The 16,580-nt window shown below is 36.7% G+C and overlaps 1 protein-coding gene across 19 annotated transcripts in view; it reads left to right on the top strand.

Annotated features, from left to right (window-relative positions):
* The window catches only part of setd5 (SET domain containing 5), a 154,920-nt gene that overhangs the window by 121,810 nt on the left and 16,530 nt on the right, over positions 1 to 16,580 (top strand). For 18 of the 19 annotated variants that reach the window (XM_072581988.1, XM_072581986.1, XM_072581973.1 and 15 more), the window contains 2 exons: positions 4,394 to 4,450; positions 14,131 to 14,685. In XM_072581988.1, coding sequence (XP_072438089.1) covers positions 4,394 to 4,450; positions 14,131 to 14,685 — 612 coding nt within the window. The remainder of the gene's footprint in view (positions 1 to 4,393; positions 4,451 to 14,130; positions 14,686 to 16,580) is intronic. The other variant, XM_072581989.1, reaches the window with a different exon arrangement.

The raw sequence follows: 16,580 nt of genomic DNA, 5'->3' as shown, positions 1-16,580 counted from the left end.
ATTTGAAAAACTTGGATTGTAGATAAATTTCTACAATTCCTTATAAGAGAGGAATTCTGTTGAGAAAAAAGTCTTTCACATCCTCTCAATCCAGTGAATCACTTATCCAGTGAATATTTCTTTTCAGAGTAACCACTGCTTATGTAGAGAAAATGTAACCAATTTATACATAAAAAGTACCAAATGACCATATTAATCAGTCTTATCTCTTGATCTTTTTTGTGGGGCAAGTTTTAGCCTCTACAAATTTTCTTGTTCTTAAATGAGTTGTGGAAGTCGCTGGCACTTTTTGTCCATCTTTCATTATCCATGAATGGATTGGCTCTCTAGGTAATTTCAGAAGGCAGTTAATTTCTGTGGGTCTGGAGTCTTGCATAGGCCAGAGTGGATAAAGCTGACACATTTCCTTCCTTGATATTAACTAGATAGGTTTTTATGACAATCACAATGGTAACATGATCACTGTTAGACTAGCCCTTTGCAGTTCCACATTTTACTGAGTTCAGATTTCACCATCTGCCATGTTGGAATTCAAAGCCATGACTCAAGAGCATTAGTCTGTGGTTCTAGATTACCAATCCAGTGAAGCTACTACTACATAATTGTTTCCTGTATTGAATTGCATAGACTGTCACTGGAAGCTGCTGCCAGAAATTAACTGGAAATAACAGGGTCAGTATTGTAAGTGTTTACAATATCATAAATAGTGTCCTTTTTAACACAAATTTTAACAAATTGACTGGTGGATAAGGCATGATAGAAAATTGCCAGTAAATGTTATTTCCTGATCTCCGCAATGGTGAGCTGAGAACAAATATCCTCCTATAGAGGATTGCAGCTTTCAAATATCTCTTAGCAGCTTGTGATAAATCACATTGCCAAAAGTCTGACAGCAGACACCAGGAATAATCCAGCTTTTTCCTTTTATCTCTTGAAGAAATTGATTCCTCTCAAATACATTTTTAGTTGTGCCAGCTGGCCTTTATTTATCTATGAGTTTTAGTGGTGTGAGAAAATAAATTCAATCTTATCTTCAAGTTACAAATTCACAGACACTCCTGCAATGGTCACTGGGTAACAATCATAAATGGACCTTGCTTTATTTTCCTCTCTAGCCCAGGTCTGTGTAGTTCAGCTGTCGATTGAATTAAATCATGGAACTATTGGAAGCTAGAATGTATTTTTAAAAAAATATTCAAAAAGCTGCAACAGTGGCTGAACACTTGGTGTGTTATACTCAGCTCTGCAATGCAAGAGACCCCAAGTTGTGATTCAGTCACAGTTGGACAGGAATTGTAGTTCTGTTAGTGTTTCTAGTCAAGATAGAAGGGAGAGCAATGTTCTGACTCGATTGTTCTGCAATGAGGCAAGAGGTTTGCTATTGTACTTGGACTTTAGTTCAAGTGTAAGTGTGTCATTTTGGGAAGAGATTTGCACAGAATTTACAGCAGAAGTCAAAGTATCAAAAGTTTTGGATTTAATGTAGTAAAATGAATTTTTTAAACTGATGTGAAATAAATTGTTAGATGAATTCTTTTGCAAAATTTCATTGGCTCAATTCTAGAAAGCACTTGAAATCAACACATGATTTGGAGATGCTGGTGTTGGACTGGGGTGTACAAAGCTAAGCTCCAAAAGCTAATGTACTTCCAATTAAACCTGTTGGACTATAACCTGGTGTTGTGGAATCATCACAAACCTTGCCTCAAATTTGCATTAATTGGTGCTTGAGAAGCTGGGAGTTCAAATAAGATGGCTATTAGGATGCTGTATTTCTAATTTTTTAGCATGTTAAAAATTTGCAGCCTGGCTGATATTAATCTGAAAGAGCTACTATTCTTCATTAACTAATGTTATGAGTTCTTTTTTAAACAGCCTAAAATGAAGAGAGGAAGTCTACAAGTTGATGTGTTACCTTCTCCTTTAGGATGTTATTCTTCATTCTCACAGCACAGCTAATTTGTTCATTTCTCCACTAATAGCTTTTTATTTCCACGTAAAACTAGGTTACTTTCCAGCATAGCCATCTGACATGATTTCCATCAAGATGCTGCAAGATTTTACTTTGTTTCAATTTCCAATTTAAATAGGCTATGGAAAACAGCATATAACGGACACTATATATAATGCATAAATGTATATTTTATTTCTGAGAGATTCTAATGCATTGCAGAGCAAGAAGTCATTTCACATTTTCAACTTTGCTTTTAAAAAAAAAGTCAGTCAAAATCTTTGTTTTCAAACTCCTGAATTTGGTGCTTTGTATCTGATGTGTAACTAATATCTTTTTCAGAGAATTTTGACTTAAACTTTTCTTGACAGATGAACTCCATTACAAGGTGTATTCCTTTGCTGATAAAAAACTATACCTTGAAATTTTTTTAGATTAGATTATTTACGTATTCTCTTAGGTTCTTATATAGACCAGTCAAACTACTTTACAAGCTTAATTTAATATTCTTGTATAGGTTTATGATCTGGATCAATTTGTGTTGACAGAAAATTATAAACTTGATAAATCAAAACGACCTTCAAAATATTACTTTACGATTTGTGTTATGAGCTCAAAATAAAGCAAACATCACCAGACCAATTGAGTTAGTTTTGGAACATCTTTCTCTTTTGCTCTTAATGCATAAGTTACTGTTCTGTTTATATGTATGGTATTTATTTCAAATTGTCACCTTTATTCTGCAGTTCGAGTATGAGAATAATGAAGCAATATGTTAGCACCTAGACTATGCAAGATAATACTTAATTTGCATAACACAAAGTGGACAGTATAGATCTTAAACTGCTGGTAGCACTCAGTTTGTGCAAAACATGATAATCTCATCCTCTGAAATTGTTATAATTTACTGAGGATGAATGTCAAAGGATCAAGTGTTTCTCTGAACTGTGCCACTGTAAAGCAATTATTTGTATTCTTCAAGGATCTACCTGAATATCAAAAGTTCCAGACTTTGTCTTTACAATATTACCTTTTAGAATTTTTTTATATTGCTTCTTTAAAAACCACAAGTTCTGATTTGAGTGAGGTTTGTACTTAAATAAAAGTATACTCATGGCCCTGAAGAATGTTTAACAACTTGTTTGGTAAGTAAGTTACTGCACTGTAGAGTGGGCCAGCTGGTACTTCTCACTTATAGCTGTGAAAGGATGATATTATTGATAAGTTAACAGGTCATATTTCAGAGAATACATTTATAATTGCCTCAAACAACTTTTAAGATTTGAAACCTGAACCTGAGAGAAATTCTTGGCATTGTCTTTACCAGTGTATTACTGAGCCTGAGAATATGGCTTTAATCAGGCCATTGTGCACATCCAGCTTCTGACATGCTTGCCTCAACAGACTCTATAGGGTCTGCACATTGACACATTGCAATTTTAATCTTCTAATGCTTCTTCATAGACCAAGAAACACTCCAATTTAGTTTTGCATTGTCATTTTATTTTAATAAAGCCTAACCATAAGCCACAGGTTATTGTTTTATTCTTGGTTGTGTTTTGGTTTACAAACAAACATGGAGAATTTGAACACCAATGGTAAAATAATAAAAATAAAACAGCATTTTTCTCATTAATCTGCAGCATATAGCAGAGGTGGGAATATTGAACTTGATTCACAGTGGTAGTTTAGTTTTCTACTGCATTGCATGAAGATTGGATTTTGATCAGTTGACCTTACTTTCTTGAGTGATTGTTTTTATGGTTTTTCTCTCTTTTTTTTTAAACTGAGCTCTAAATTTAAGGTCCAAAGTATTTGTGTTCCATACCCTTTATACTAACTCTTGCTACCTTTTAAGTTGCTCCACCATAGCAAGTTGCTGCTATCAAATCATATCCTACAGTAAGTGGCTCAGCATCTGAATGTCCTCCAACTGTAGTGATGTATGAAAATGTGGAGTCAAGTGCTTTAAGCCGACAACCAATTACAAATCAACTTTTGCAACCTTTTAGAAATCTGTTTTATGTTGTTATTCCCTCACTAAGAGGGAAGGTTCAGCTGATCATATTTGTTTTTGGGAAGGGGATGGGGGTGAGGACTTTTTTAATGTTATAAGAAATAATAGTATTTAAATTTCAGTTTTCAAATCACTTCTAATCAATATAAAATTTCTTTTCAAAATGGAAATGTTGCTTCTAGAATAGAACTTTATTGAACTTAGCTGTGAATTGCGCAGTGCCAAACTGTGCAGTCACCAGTATAATTATTTATGCATTTAAGATTATCCAGTCATTTGGATTTGTGTAAAATACATTTTTTTTCCCTTTTGAGAGTTTGTTTGTAACTAAATCAGTATTGCAATAAAAGACTGTGGCTTTCTCTTGCTTTTGCTTACCCAACTTGTAAGTAGAATTCTAATAACATGCTTTTCCCTTCTCTTAGAACATTTCCTCTCCTGAGAGTTCCCCAGTGCATAGGCCTGAACCGTTTTCACCGGAGGTAGTTATCCTAGTATCTCACTTAGATTAGAAAGGCTGAAATAAGCCCTTGTAGCATCATCTCTCCCTCTCCCTCTCTCTCTCTCTCTCTCTCTCTCTCTCTCTCTCTTTGTGGTACCTCCCCAGTCCTGTTAATGTATGATTCTCATTTTGATATATCTAGTTGAGTTTATGTGCATATGATGTAAGTGGCTAATCTTGCCAAAGTTTGGCTCAGTTGGAAATAAAATAGCAAGAATCATCTTTTGGTTAATGATGGTGGGCACGGAGGGAGAGAGTGAGAGAGAATGAGACAAGGATTGGGATAGTATATCTGTCTGTGTATCTAATAAGAAAATATCTTTAAATAACACACAAACAAAACTGAACTTAAGCTCAATTTTAAGAAATTTGATATTTTAAAACAACTTTTAGCAAAATTCTGTACAATTTGGCTAGACATTGTGCTATGCTGAGGATTAGTCAACACATTGAAATTGTTGCAAGATTAGTTTCTTCTGATGTGTTTGAGTAGTACAGTCCTTTATTGTATATCAAGCAGATTTTGTGTAACTGCCTTTTTGAAATTTTTCAGTAAAGATTCATCTCTTCGTAAAAGCCCTAATAAATGATTTGTCATATTGAAAGAAGATTTGAGAAGAAATTTTGGCAAACGCTCATTCATTTAAAAAATACTGCAATTGGGTTCCCAGAAATTAAGTTTATGTAGTCCAAACGACTGTAACAGTTCTGAAACAGATAAATTGCATTGCAAGCAATTGCTTCCATCTCATCTGAATTTGACAAAAAACAAATTCCAGGAGCTTGGTTCCAACTCACTTAACCAAAACATCTCCCTGATAGGTACTTTACTATTGTCACAGTGATTTTCATATGACATAAGTCTGTTTAGTTATCTGAATATTTAATCATCTAAATAATGAATCAATTAAAATCTTCTACTCACTATTTAACTGTGATGTTAATGATTCATCGAGGAGGAAAGGAAGTGCCAGGTTTAATTAGAAACAATATTTTTCATGCCCGTCCCTGAAATTAAACATCCATGAGTTGCATAAGTCAAGGTATTTATGACAATTGGTCATGGAATTTATGGCTACTTCTTGCAGAAGGTTGCATCCCTGTATCATACAACAATTGTTTGCTCTCTGGTGGGCAATTATGATAAATGCTACCAGGTTTGGCTCAAGAGCCCTACTCTGGTATACCACAATTGCTGTGGAGGAAAAAAGTAGGCTGGACTCCGTTTCTGTTTACTCTACCCTTCTCAGTCGGGTAAGCTTCACATTCTGCTCAGATTTTTCAATGTCCTTCTGTACAGTCAGCCTGAGTTAATGGTCTGATGGTAACTGCCTCATAGTTGTTGGTATCATATTCACCATCCTCATGTCTTGCTTGTAATCTACATAGCAACATTTTGGACACCCAAATGGCCATGACCAAGTGAACATTTCACAGTGCAGAAGGTCTCTGGGCATAATAAACCTCCGTCATCAGACTGACATCATTGGCTTAGCAATGAGTGTCGTTAATGCAATTACTAAGGTCTAGTTGATAATCTTATCCTGCAAAGAGATGCCAACAATATATCTCAGACAGTGAAGTTGGAAAATGTCCAGCCTTTCCTCCTGCCTTATAAATTTGTCCAAATCTCATGACTAAAGGAATGTGATGACAAGATATGCTTGTGATGGTCACAATTTCTCAGTCAGTTTGCTGCTGTTCTACACTCAGCGTGGACATAACAGCTTCACATTTTGTAATGTCTGTTGATTTCAATATCATGTGACAGATTGCTGGTGATTGAAGAAGTTGTCAAGAATTTAGAATGTTGCATGATCAGTACTAATAGGTGATGGTATGGGCAACATTCTGAACCAAGACATTTGTTCCTTGAAATAGAATGTCAGTGCAGCATTATTAGCGTAAAACAACTCTATCGCACTTTTGTCTTGAACCGCTGGTGAGTGAGGCTGAACAGCTTTCCAACAGTTCTGGCCTATTAATAAACAGCCTCCATCGATTACCTGAAGGCATATGACAACAGCAAAGAGCAGAATATCAGGGCTAAAATACAATCTTGTTTGACCCCGTTGTGGATCTTGAAGTCTTCTGATTTGGTCTAGTCCTTATTGTCCTGAACAATCACATTATCGTGATTGATCACATTTGAGCAGTTTTGGCTGGCAGTCAGTTTTGTTGAGCAACTTAAATAGATGACTCAGCTTATATGGTCAAAACTTTGGTGAGAGTCACTTACAGAACTGCCAGTTTCTCCTGCTTTATGAGTTCAGTGATATGGATCAGCACCTGGAGTTTTACCCATGGGATATGAATCTTTAGCTTTGCTAAGTTCTTGTATTATGTTCAATATCCAGCTCTTCCATGACAGGCAAGCTTTCTATGGTTTTTAGAGTGTTCTGTCTGGAATACAACTCAAGGTCGTGTTCCATCCATCTTTTAGCTGTTTATTGTAGTCAGTGATCATGCCCACTGCCTCTGTTTTCAGTGGAACCACTTTCTTTGCTGATGCAATCTTGTCTTTTTAATGTCTTCATACATGTCCCTGCCATTCCCTGTATGGAAGGACATCTGGATGTTCTGGCAGTGTTGTAATCAGTGGTCATTGATGCATTAAATAACAGTGTGTTAGATTTTTACTTCAAGTGGCTCTTAGCGTATTCAGAGCTTCCTCGCTCATAGTTCATTTGTAATTAACAAGAGCAGATAGTTCGGTACCCAGTCCCATTATGTTGCTGGTCACCTCAAACCAGTCAATATTTTTCTCCTCTTGCTTTGTATTTGGTAGCAGTACCATCTAATAGATGGTGTCTTAAGAATGGTCCATTTTGTTTTTGAACGGTTTGTGGGAATGCTGAGTGTTTAATCTGGATAGGCAGTATAGCTATTATTGATATGAAGACAGTATTTCAACTTTGAAAAAGCCTAATATGCATCAGAGAGAGACCTGTTTCACAATTAATGCTCAGTGACAGGTAGCTCTGTGTGTTGATGATCCTTGACTGACAGTCACACCTAGCAATGACCAGATTCGCCTATTACCAATGTCCTGGTCTTTGCGGAATGACTTTTCCTGAAAGAACATGTTAGCTACACAAAACTCTTTTTACCAACAAAGTAGTTTAAATAATTGTCATTTATCTTTCCCAAGCCATGATTTTGAGGAAGGAATGTAACATATCATTGTCTCTATCCATTATAGCATTGCAATCCCCACTAGGTAAAGATATCTTACTTCAGGGCTTCTGTTCGTAGAACTGAAGTCTTTTGAGGTTAATTGGCTCTGTTTGAATTGCAAGATGATTGGAAACAATACATTCTAAACCCTTTTTTTGAGGGTTGGGTGGCTTTATGATGGAGAGTAGCTCAAAAGCAAAGCCTGCACTTGCCTCACACAGTTCCTGCCAGATGAATGTGTAACGTTTTTCTTTTGATGATCTACTCTATGTGAACCTGGTTCTTGCAGGGATGCTGTATCAATGCTCAGCCTATCACGTTCACACCTTACTGTGCCTGTGTTGTCAACCAGCTGCACACCATATGTTAGTACTATGCACATGGTCCTGACTTTCCAGCTTGCCAATCACTGAGTTGGCATCCTCTTTTTGTTTGTTTACTTACTGCAATCAATTCCACCCACTTGTTGAGCAGACACTCTTAGGTTCCAAGCAGACATTGAGGCAAATGCACCATGGTGTGTCAGCACCTTACTAACCAGGGGCTGCCTTTAACTGACCCATGGGATATGGTGGTACCTCTCACAATAAGAGATGGCCCATTGCACCAGTTTTCTGTGTCATTTCAGTTGACCTTATTACTTGGAGCTCCTGCTCTTGCATTGTGTTAGCACATGCAGCATTACCAGAGTGTCGTCTTTAGGGCAGATGCCTGGTCAAGATTTATATCTACCTGGGCCATAGGGTCTCCCCTTCCACTTCCTTTATTGAATTCAAAGGAATGCAAAACACCTACTTTTGGTACCAGCTGGGTGAAGAAATTGCTGGAAAGATGGCATGTTTAGACACTTGGTCCACTTTGGGGCAGCACTCCACAAGTTTTTGCCAGGGCTTACTTCCTTAATCTCCAGTTCTCCCAAAATGTCCACAATACAGTGGAACTATTCACTTACAGCTGGAACTTTGGCTTATGAATGCTGGGGCATGATTACGTGCCGGTAGATATAGACACCAAGTCTGGGGGGGGGGTGGTCAAATTTCCTCCATCCTGTTAAAAAGCCCAATGAGTTGTGTATCTAATGTGTGGACAAAACAAAATTTGTGTTTTTCATTTCAGTTGTAAGTTTGCTTCTTGTTTTCAGCCCAGAATTATGGCTGGCAGCTATATGGAAAAAAAAGCAAATTGTTTAAGTCTCTCCATCAGCAAGCTTTCAGTTTAAGCCTCATCGTGACATCATGGAAATTGGATCACTCGACCCCCGCTGGATTAGCTTCAGAAGACTTCACAGGATGTTTAGCCTCTAACTTTGCAAACTGGCAGTGACATATACCACTGAAGATTGTAATGGTTCTTAAACTATCTGAGCTACCTAGTTATCTTAGAAACTTAAATACTAACTGTTTTTTTACTGAATCTGATTGAGCAACCCAAGTTAATTTAAATCCGTGTTCTATTGGTACAAATTGTCCCCAATCAACATTCCTGCATTTACTCCATAGTACTGATTCTCATATTAATTCTGAACAGCCTGCTTTTGCTTTAGTCACTTTCTTGGCTAAAGCTGTATTGGTAGAATTTTCCCATTCTACAATGTAGTTGCCTGGTAGTACTGAGCATATACTTCAATTAGTATATGTTTCTGTTATCCTATAAATAGTAATAAAATGACATGAGAGGTGTGAAGTTTTCAGGGTCACTCTGAACAACTTCCTTGTAAATGGCTTTAAACTAGTCAAGGTAAAGGGGTCTGAAAAATAATGAAGTGAATTCACTCTGGTTAGCAAATGAAGTTTTACAAATTAACAAAGCAAAGAGTACAGAATATTAATTTTAGTAAAATGAGTTTGAGTATTAATGTGAACTGACTTAAGTTGGAGACACATCTAATCAGAGACACCTCAGAGATCAAACCTTCTGCTTGATATTCTCTGCGCAGTGCTGTTTGTCCATACTGTTTGCAGTACTCCAGTTCTGTAAGCATTAAGCACTGTAATGTTACCTTGTTATTACTGACTGAAACCAGTAATTGTTCACATTACCATTAAAATATATAGTAAAAATTACCAATTCAAGAACAGAATTGCCATCCATACTGAAATGTTTTGATGTTTTAACGTTTCAGTAAAAACCTTACTAAATTGCATTTGTATGTTTATCTCCTTCCTTTAGCTTCAACAAATTAGAATATTCCATACATGTTTATATTTTGCAATTTTTAAATAATATTTCTACAATCAGGTTCTCAAGTTAAAAGTCTACTAGTCAATTCATGTGATAATAAATCTGGTACTTAATCTTTGATGCACAGACAGATTCTTTGCTCTTGAGATGGGTGTTAGTTGATTAACGTGTTGCTTTGTGAAGAAGAATTGGGTTCTATTTTAAGCTGTCACCTACATTAATAGATTTTTTTTCTGAATGTGAGAAATTGTAACCATTTTGATTGAGCGGCTGATTCAACTGCCTGGCTAACATTTAAAATGTTAACAAGTCACCCTAAGGATGCAGTGCTTATTGCAGACCATTCATTTTCACAGATGAGACACAAGGGGTTTGTCCGAGAAGAACAGCAATAATGAGTATTTTGTTTTAAAATGTAGACTTCTGCAGCCCTATTATTATGAATTGCAACTAGGTGTATTTCTGCACGTCAGAAAAAATAGTTTTTTTTTGATAACCGGTTAAAATTGAGTCGACAGTTTGACTAGCAGCCATTTTCAGGACCTAAAACTGGTGTTTAGGACAGTACCCACATAATGATAATATTTTTTTTTAAGGTGTTTGTAAATGTCCTAATTTCATTTGATTTATTGATAACTGCCCCGGTTTCTCTTGGCTCTTTGTAGGTGCTGTTATTCACAAAGTCTGTCTCTGCTCGGTTCTGGCCAAAAATGTAAATTAAGGAAAATGGTAGTAATTGACCAGAATAGCAGCACTTTCCCGAAATTGGTTCTTCAATCTGAAAGTTAAATTGTCCATTGATATGTGAGCCATTTCAGCCCTTAGATGCTGAATGAACAGCAATATTTCTGGGAATTTCTTGTTTGACCAGGAAGTGTTCTGTTCTCATGATATATTCCTCAATTGTTTTGAGCCTGGGCATTCTTGACATTTCAACTCCACCAAAGATTTTTTGTCACAACTGTGTTTTTATTTTATAGTTTCATTTTTAATTTTTCTGCAGCACTTCGGAAGTACTGCATTGATTGGATTCACGTTTTTCAATTTAAAAATGATTTGGTATAAGTTTTTCTTGAGCCTTGTGCTGTGCTGCAGTCTATTTCTATAATACTTTAAAATAAGTTACTTTTTCCCAATTCTTCTGAATTGTTGACAGGAAAACCAGTTGTGGGTATCCTGTTAGCTGGTCACCTTCCCTTTTGGTTTCAAGCTTCTTAAGTGAGTGGTTAAATGCTGATACTTTCAGCAAACTTGATAATTGGCATGCGATCAGAAGACCAAATAACACCTTGTTGAGCATGTAGTCCGGTTTGATAGGTATCATGTTTATGCCCGAGGCTAGCAATTCCTCAGATTACCTTGTATGTGCAGGAGTTAGTTTTAGCAACTGAGGTTTACTGGACAGTTGCATACTATGTTATTTGAAAGTTTCATTTATCTGAAGTCTGACTTCTGTTGGAAAATTAAGTTAAATCCAGATGAAGCATAAAGAATTCTTGTTCTTTTAAGTCCTGGTAGCACATATTAAACACAGGTGTTCATAGTGACTTTTAATATAAAACACTTTTTTTCCCAATGGATTGATAGTGGCTGCTAGTTAAATCGAAAGGAATTTGATTTGCAGTATGCAGCACTCAATATTTTCCTACATGTTAGCTATGCTTTTATAAGCTGTTAATTTCCCTATGAGTATGTCAGACATATATTAAAACATAGTTGTGGCCATAGTGTTTAGTTTATTGCAGAAATTATGTTAAAATGGTGTTTTTGTTCTTCTAGGAATTCAGTAGAGCACACAAATTGTGTAACATGATAAGTAGGATGAGATAGTTATTCCAGTTTGAGAAAAATTACAAACAGCTGCGATAAAATTAAAAGTGCAGATTGATCAGAGAGGCATTTCCTGCTAGAAGAATAGACTACACTGTGATAGTTAGAGCATTATGTCCTTTGTGCGTTCAGACTAGTGATCTCCACTCTTGTGTTTGGTCTCACGGTTCCTGCTGTTCATCAAGTCAAGCTTGGGTTTGGGAATAGATCAGGTTGAGAATTGGATTGAGAATGCAAATGATTATGTTGTGCGATGAAATGTTTTGTAAAGCATTCAATAGCCTCATTATAGAAAACTAGGAACAAAATTTTAATTGACTTTGTTCCTTAATGGCAAGAAAAAAATTAGAGAAAGTGATAGCATCTTTAAATTTAACAATTAAAGTTCTCTTACTCTGTTGTCCCTAACACTGATACAAAAAATTCCCATTGTGTCATCCTATTGCATATTAAATAATCCATTGCAGCAGATGTACATTGATTATTTTAATAGATGAATTATGAATGAAACGTTGAAACCCCTTGTGCCTGATTCTGTGAAAGGACATGCATTAAAACTGTTATTATACTAACACAATGAAGGTGACTAGCAAAGCAACAAATTATATGCCTTCTGAATAAGGAATGTACTAAGGCAAATGTTGTGTGATGCTTTTTATCATTGCAGCAGCTATAGTGGTAAGATATTGTAGATGTAGAGCTTTTCAGAGTATACCTGAACTTCATGGTGAAGGAAGACAAAACAAATAATCTGAGCCTGATGATGGAAGTGGTTGACTGATTTTTTTTTTACAATACTGCTTCTGTTAGACTCCAGCTACCTAAATTGAAGACTTACAATTTATTACAACACAGAGGCAGTACTACAACTTACCCACAACATCTGTATCATTGGGTTTGTTTTAATCTCAAAGGTTCTGAATTCTTTCTCAATGCTTAATCAGCTTACGAATATGTTGAAATGAAGTTTCCTTAGTTAACGTCTTCATTTTTCAGTGAAATTTGACAAGTAAGTGTGATTAAAGGAGGCAAGTGAAAATAATTTAATGTTTAAAATGCTTGAGAAATTTTTTTTTACATTTTTTTGGATTTAAGGCCAGTTTACCGTTTCACAAATTTTTCCACGGCCAGTCAGTAAATCATTAAGGATTTAGACAGAAGAGAAGATCTTCCTTTTTATAAGAAAATAAGGCAGCAAAAGGTCACTATCTAAACTCACTCTTTTGTTAAGTGTGCAATGAAAAATCTTACTGATTCCTTCCAACAATACTCCCTCCCCCAACTCTCTCCACCACTTTTGGAACATAATGGTAGTTTATTATTTGCTCACTACTGTACAGTACCCTGCTGAATCACTTAGCTATGACTGGCAATAATGCTGGTGCACCAGAGATAGAGTCATAGAGAGATATACAGCACGGAAACAGACCCTTCGGTCCAACTCGTCCATGCCGACCAGATATCCCAACCTAATCTAGTCCCATTTGCTAGGACTTGGCATGTGTCCCTGTAAATCCTTCCTATTCATATACCCATCCAGATGTCTTTTAAATGCTGCAATGGTACCAGCCTCCACCACTTCCTCTGGCAGCTCCTTCCAAATATGCACCACCCTCTGTGTTAAAAGGTTGCCCCTTAAGGCCCTTTTATATCTTTCCCCTCTCACCTTAAACTCTTTTTTTTTGTTTTGATGTTAAACTTAGGAAGTGTTTTTTAAAAAAACTTTCCTCCAACTCCATTTAGTTTTCAAGAATAACTGTGGACACCTAAGAAATGAAGTCCCAAAATAAAACATCCATTCTTCCACTTGCTGTTTTGACTTCATTCCATTTGCCAACTCAACTGAGAATTTCTTCAGTAGAAAGAATTTCTTCAGGAGAAGTGATTCTTCTGTTCACTTTAGTATCTGTGTATGCACGTTTGAGCAAGTATTAAATAGATGTCAACTAAAGAATAATTTATTCAACAGGCATGTTTTAATGAGATCCACATGGAGAGGAGATTAGGTGGGGGATGAAAGTACTTACTCTTTAAGAAGCTAAAACTATGTTTCATACAACATACTCTTTCCTTGTAGGAGTTTTTAATAAAGATATTGTGGAGGAATTTGGTAGTAGAATGCCTCTGAACTACATTTTCCTATTTTCAAATTCAATATTTAAATAACTTGAACCTTCTGAGGAATGGGCTGTCATCACTGCATTGTGAACGTAACAGCAGAGAAATGTTCCAAATGAAAATGTGCTCACAACTGTTAGTGGATTATACACACAGGATAAAAATTTAGAATTGATTGAATGTGTTTCTTCATGATCCACTGATTAGAAATATGCTAAAACTATGGTGCTGATGTTTAAACAGAAGCAGAGTTCAGTCAACTGCCTTGTGTGAAACAAATGTTCCTTTTCAAACCCCTCATCAGGCTCAAATATTATAGCTGTTACTAATAAATTCCTGCTTCTGTCATTTCAGCCGCCTCTGAGAGCGGATAATGACCAGTCCAGGACTGGCTTCTCAGATCTGTCCCTTCATCCTGACCTGGACACCACGCTCCGGGTTACAGCGGTCACTGATGGGCCGTTGACAGACTGTGCTGCTCAGCCTCCTCCTTCTGGATTAACATTTCCCAGTGAAACTGAAATTGGGTCGACACCGAGGAATGGTGATGGTCCCTCAGTCCTGAAAAATTCTGAACAAGCATTCAGGACAGAGTTTAATTTAATATATGCCTGTTCACCGTTGAATTCCAATCTCCGAGACCTCACTCCAACACACAGGCTAGAGGGACCATACAGAGGACTGGAGAACAGAGCCAATTACATCAGTGATAGGAAGTCTTCACAGTCCGAGAGAGGGTTTGGAGAACCTGTGTATATGAGTCCATCCGGGGATTCTTGCTTTAACAGGCAAAGCCAAGGACTTTTATCTGAGACATTGCAAGGAGCTATGTCCCCTCAAGCAGACCGGCAGCCCCTGTATTTTGAAGGAAATGCACAGATGCAGCAAAACCCACCTCAGAAGAAAAAGGCAAGTATTCAAAATCATTGTATCTGTTGATTATTTGCTAAAATACAGTGGATTGCAGCTCACGTTTCACTTTAGGGGTGGTATTTTTGAATTCTTCACAGTAGCTATTTCAAGATTGGATTTGAGAGGCTGTAATGTATCTAAGGGTTAAAAAGTGCAAATTGAAAAGTATTGTGCAGATGTAAAAACCTTTTTTAGAAGCCTAAAGATTGTGAGAAAGAGACTGAACAAAAGAGGCACTAAGAAAGCACAAGTGAATTAAAGTTAGAAATGTTGGTCTAAACATTTTCTTCTGCTTCTGTAGCCATGATATTCCTTCTCATTTACTGAAATGTGTGAAAAATCATTCCTTGGCAAGCTGTATCAAAACTCCAACTTTGGTTTTAATGTTGTCACAAAAGGGAGGAACATTTATTTTGTATGGAAAAAAATAAGAGAGTAATCATCAAACTACATTTTGATAAACATTTTAGAGAGAAGCTAATTAATGTGGGGCAGAGTGATTCCTTGTACAGTGGCGGATGCTTAAAAATGCATAAAAGATTTGCAATGCTGCCATTCTTTCAGTAAAGCTAAAATATTTTGTGAGCCACAAGATATTTGCTGTCATACATCACAGCAAGTGGAGATATTACTAAAGCAAGCCAGTGTTGCACTCATCATCAAGAAATGAACATGTTCTCAGACAAATCTGGGATATAGCAGCTTGATGTGTGTGAGACAAATCATCTTATTCTCGAGTCTTAAAATTTGATTGTGGGGTAAGAAACAAAATGTGTAACCTAGTAGTTTATTGCATTGTAGATGCTAAATGATTTTAATCCTTCTTCAAAAATAGTTTGATTTCCAGAAATGATACTGCAAATATGCTAACTGCCAACTAAAGGCATCTACTAACATGATTTGATTGAATAAACATTTGTCAACATTTGAATAAGCATTTGCATTGGATTCAACTGTCTCAAAGTAATTTTGTCAGACCTAAGTCATTTCTCCTGTTTCATTACCACTTCCTTTCACCTTTCCAGTCTCTCCGCATGCAAATTGGTGGGAAGGCCAGACAGCCTAATATTCATGATGTCTGGAGCATAGAACATACAACATAGAAAAGTACAACACGGAACAGGCCCTTTGGCCCACGATGTTGTGCCGAGGTTTAATCCTAGTGTAAAATATAATAACCTACACACCCCTCAACTCCCTGCTGTCCATGTGCCTGTCCAGCAGTCGCTTAAATGACTCTGCTTCCACTACCACCGCTGGCAACGCATTCCACGCATTCACAACTCTCTGCGTAAAGAACCTACCTCTGATGTCTCCTCTATACCTTTCCCCTAATATCTTAAAACTATGATCCCCATGTACCCGTCAATCCTGCCCTGGGGAAGAGTCTCTGACTATTGACTCTATCTATTCCACTCATTATCTTGTACACCTCGATCAGGTCTCCTCTCTTCCTCCTTCTCTCCAGAGAGAAAAGTCTGAGCTTTTTCAACCTTTCTTCATAAGACAAGCCCTCCAATCCAGGCAGCATCTTGGGTAGAATCTTAAAAGAAGTGGCTAATAAGATATTTGACATATTGGTTTTAATGGTCCAAAACTCTCTTGATTCAAACAAGGTTCCATTAGATTGGAAAAATAGCAAATTTATTCAAAAAGGCAGAGAGATGGAAAGCAGGGGACCCAAGTGCAGTCAGCTTAACATCTATCATAGGGAAGGTGTTAACAGCTATTATTATACACTATAAAGCTGGAGGACTTGAGAAATTTCAAGGTAAAGAAGCAGAGTCAGTGTTGTTTTATAAAAAGGAAAACATTAAATTCCAATAAATTGGCTAAGTACGTTTAGTGGTGGTAGAAGGACAGGGTATGCTATGTGATGTAAGAATAAACAA

The sequence above is a fragment of the Chiloscyllium punctatum genome, chromosome 12 (genome assembly GCF_047496795.1).
Source record: "Chiloscyllium punctatum isolate Juve2018m chromosome 12, sChiPun1.3, whole genome shotgun sequence".
Classification (NCBI taxonomy): domain Eukaryota; kingdom Metazoa; phylum Chordata; class Chondrichthyes; order Orectolobiformes; family Hemiscylliidae; genus Chiloscyllium; species Chiloscyllium punctatum.
The sequence above is the reverse complement of the archived record's forward strand: the minus strand, read 5'-3'. Positions and strand labels throughout refer to the sequence as shown.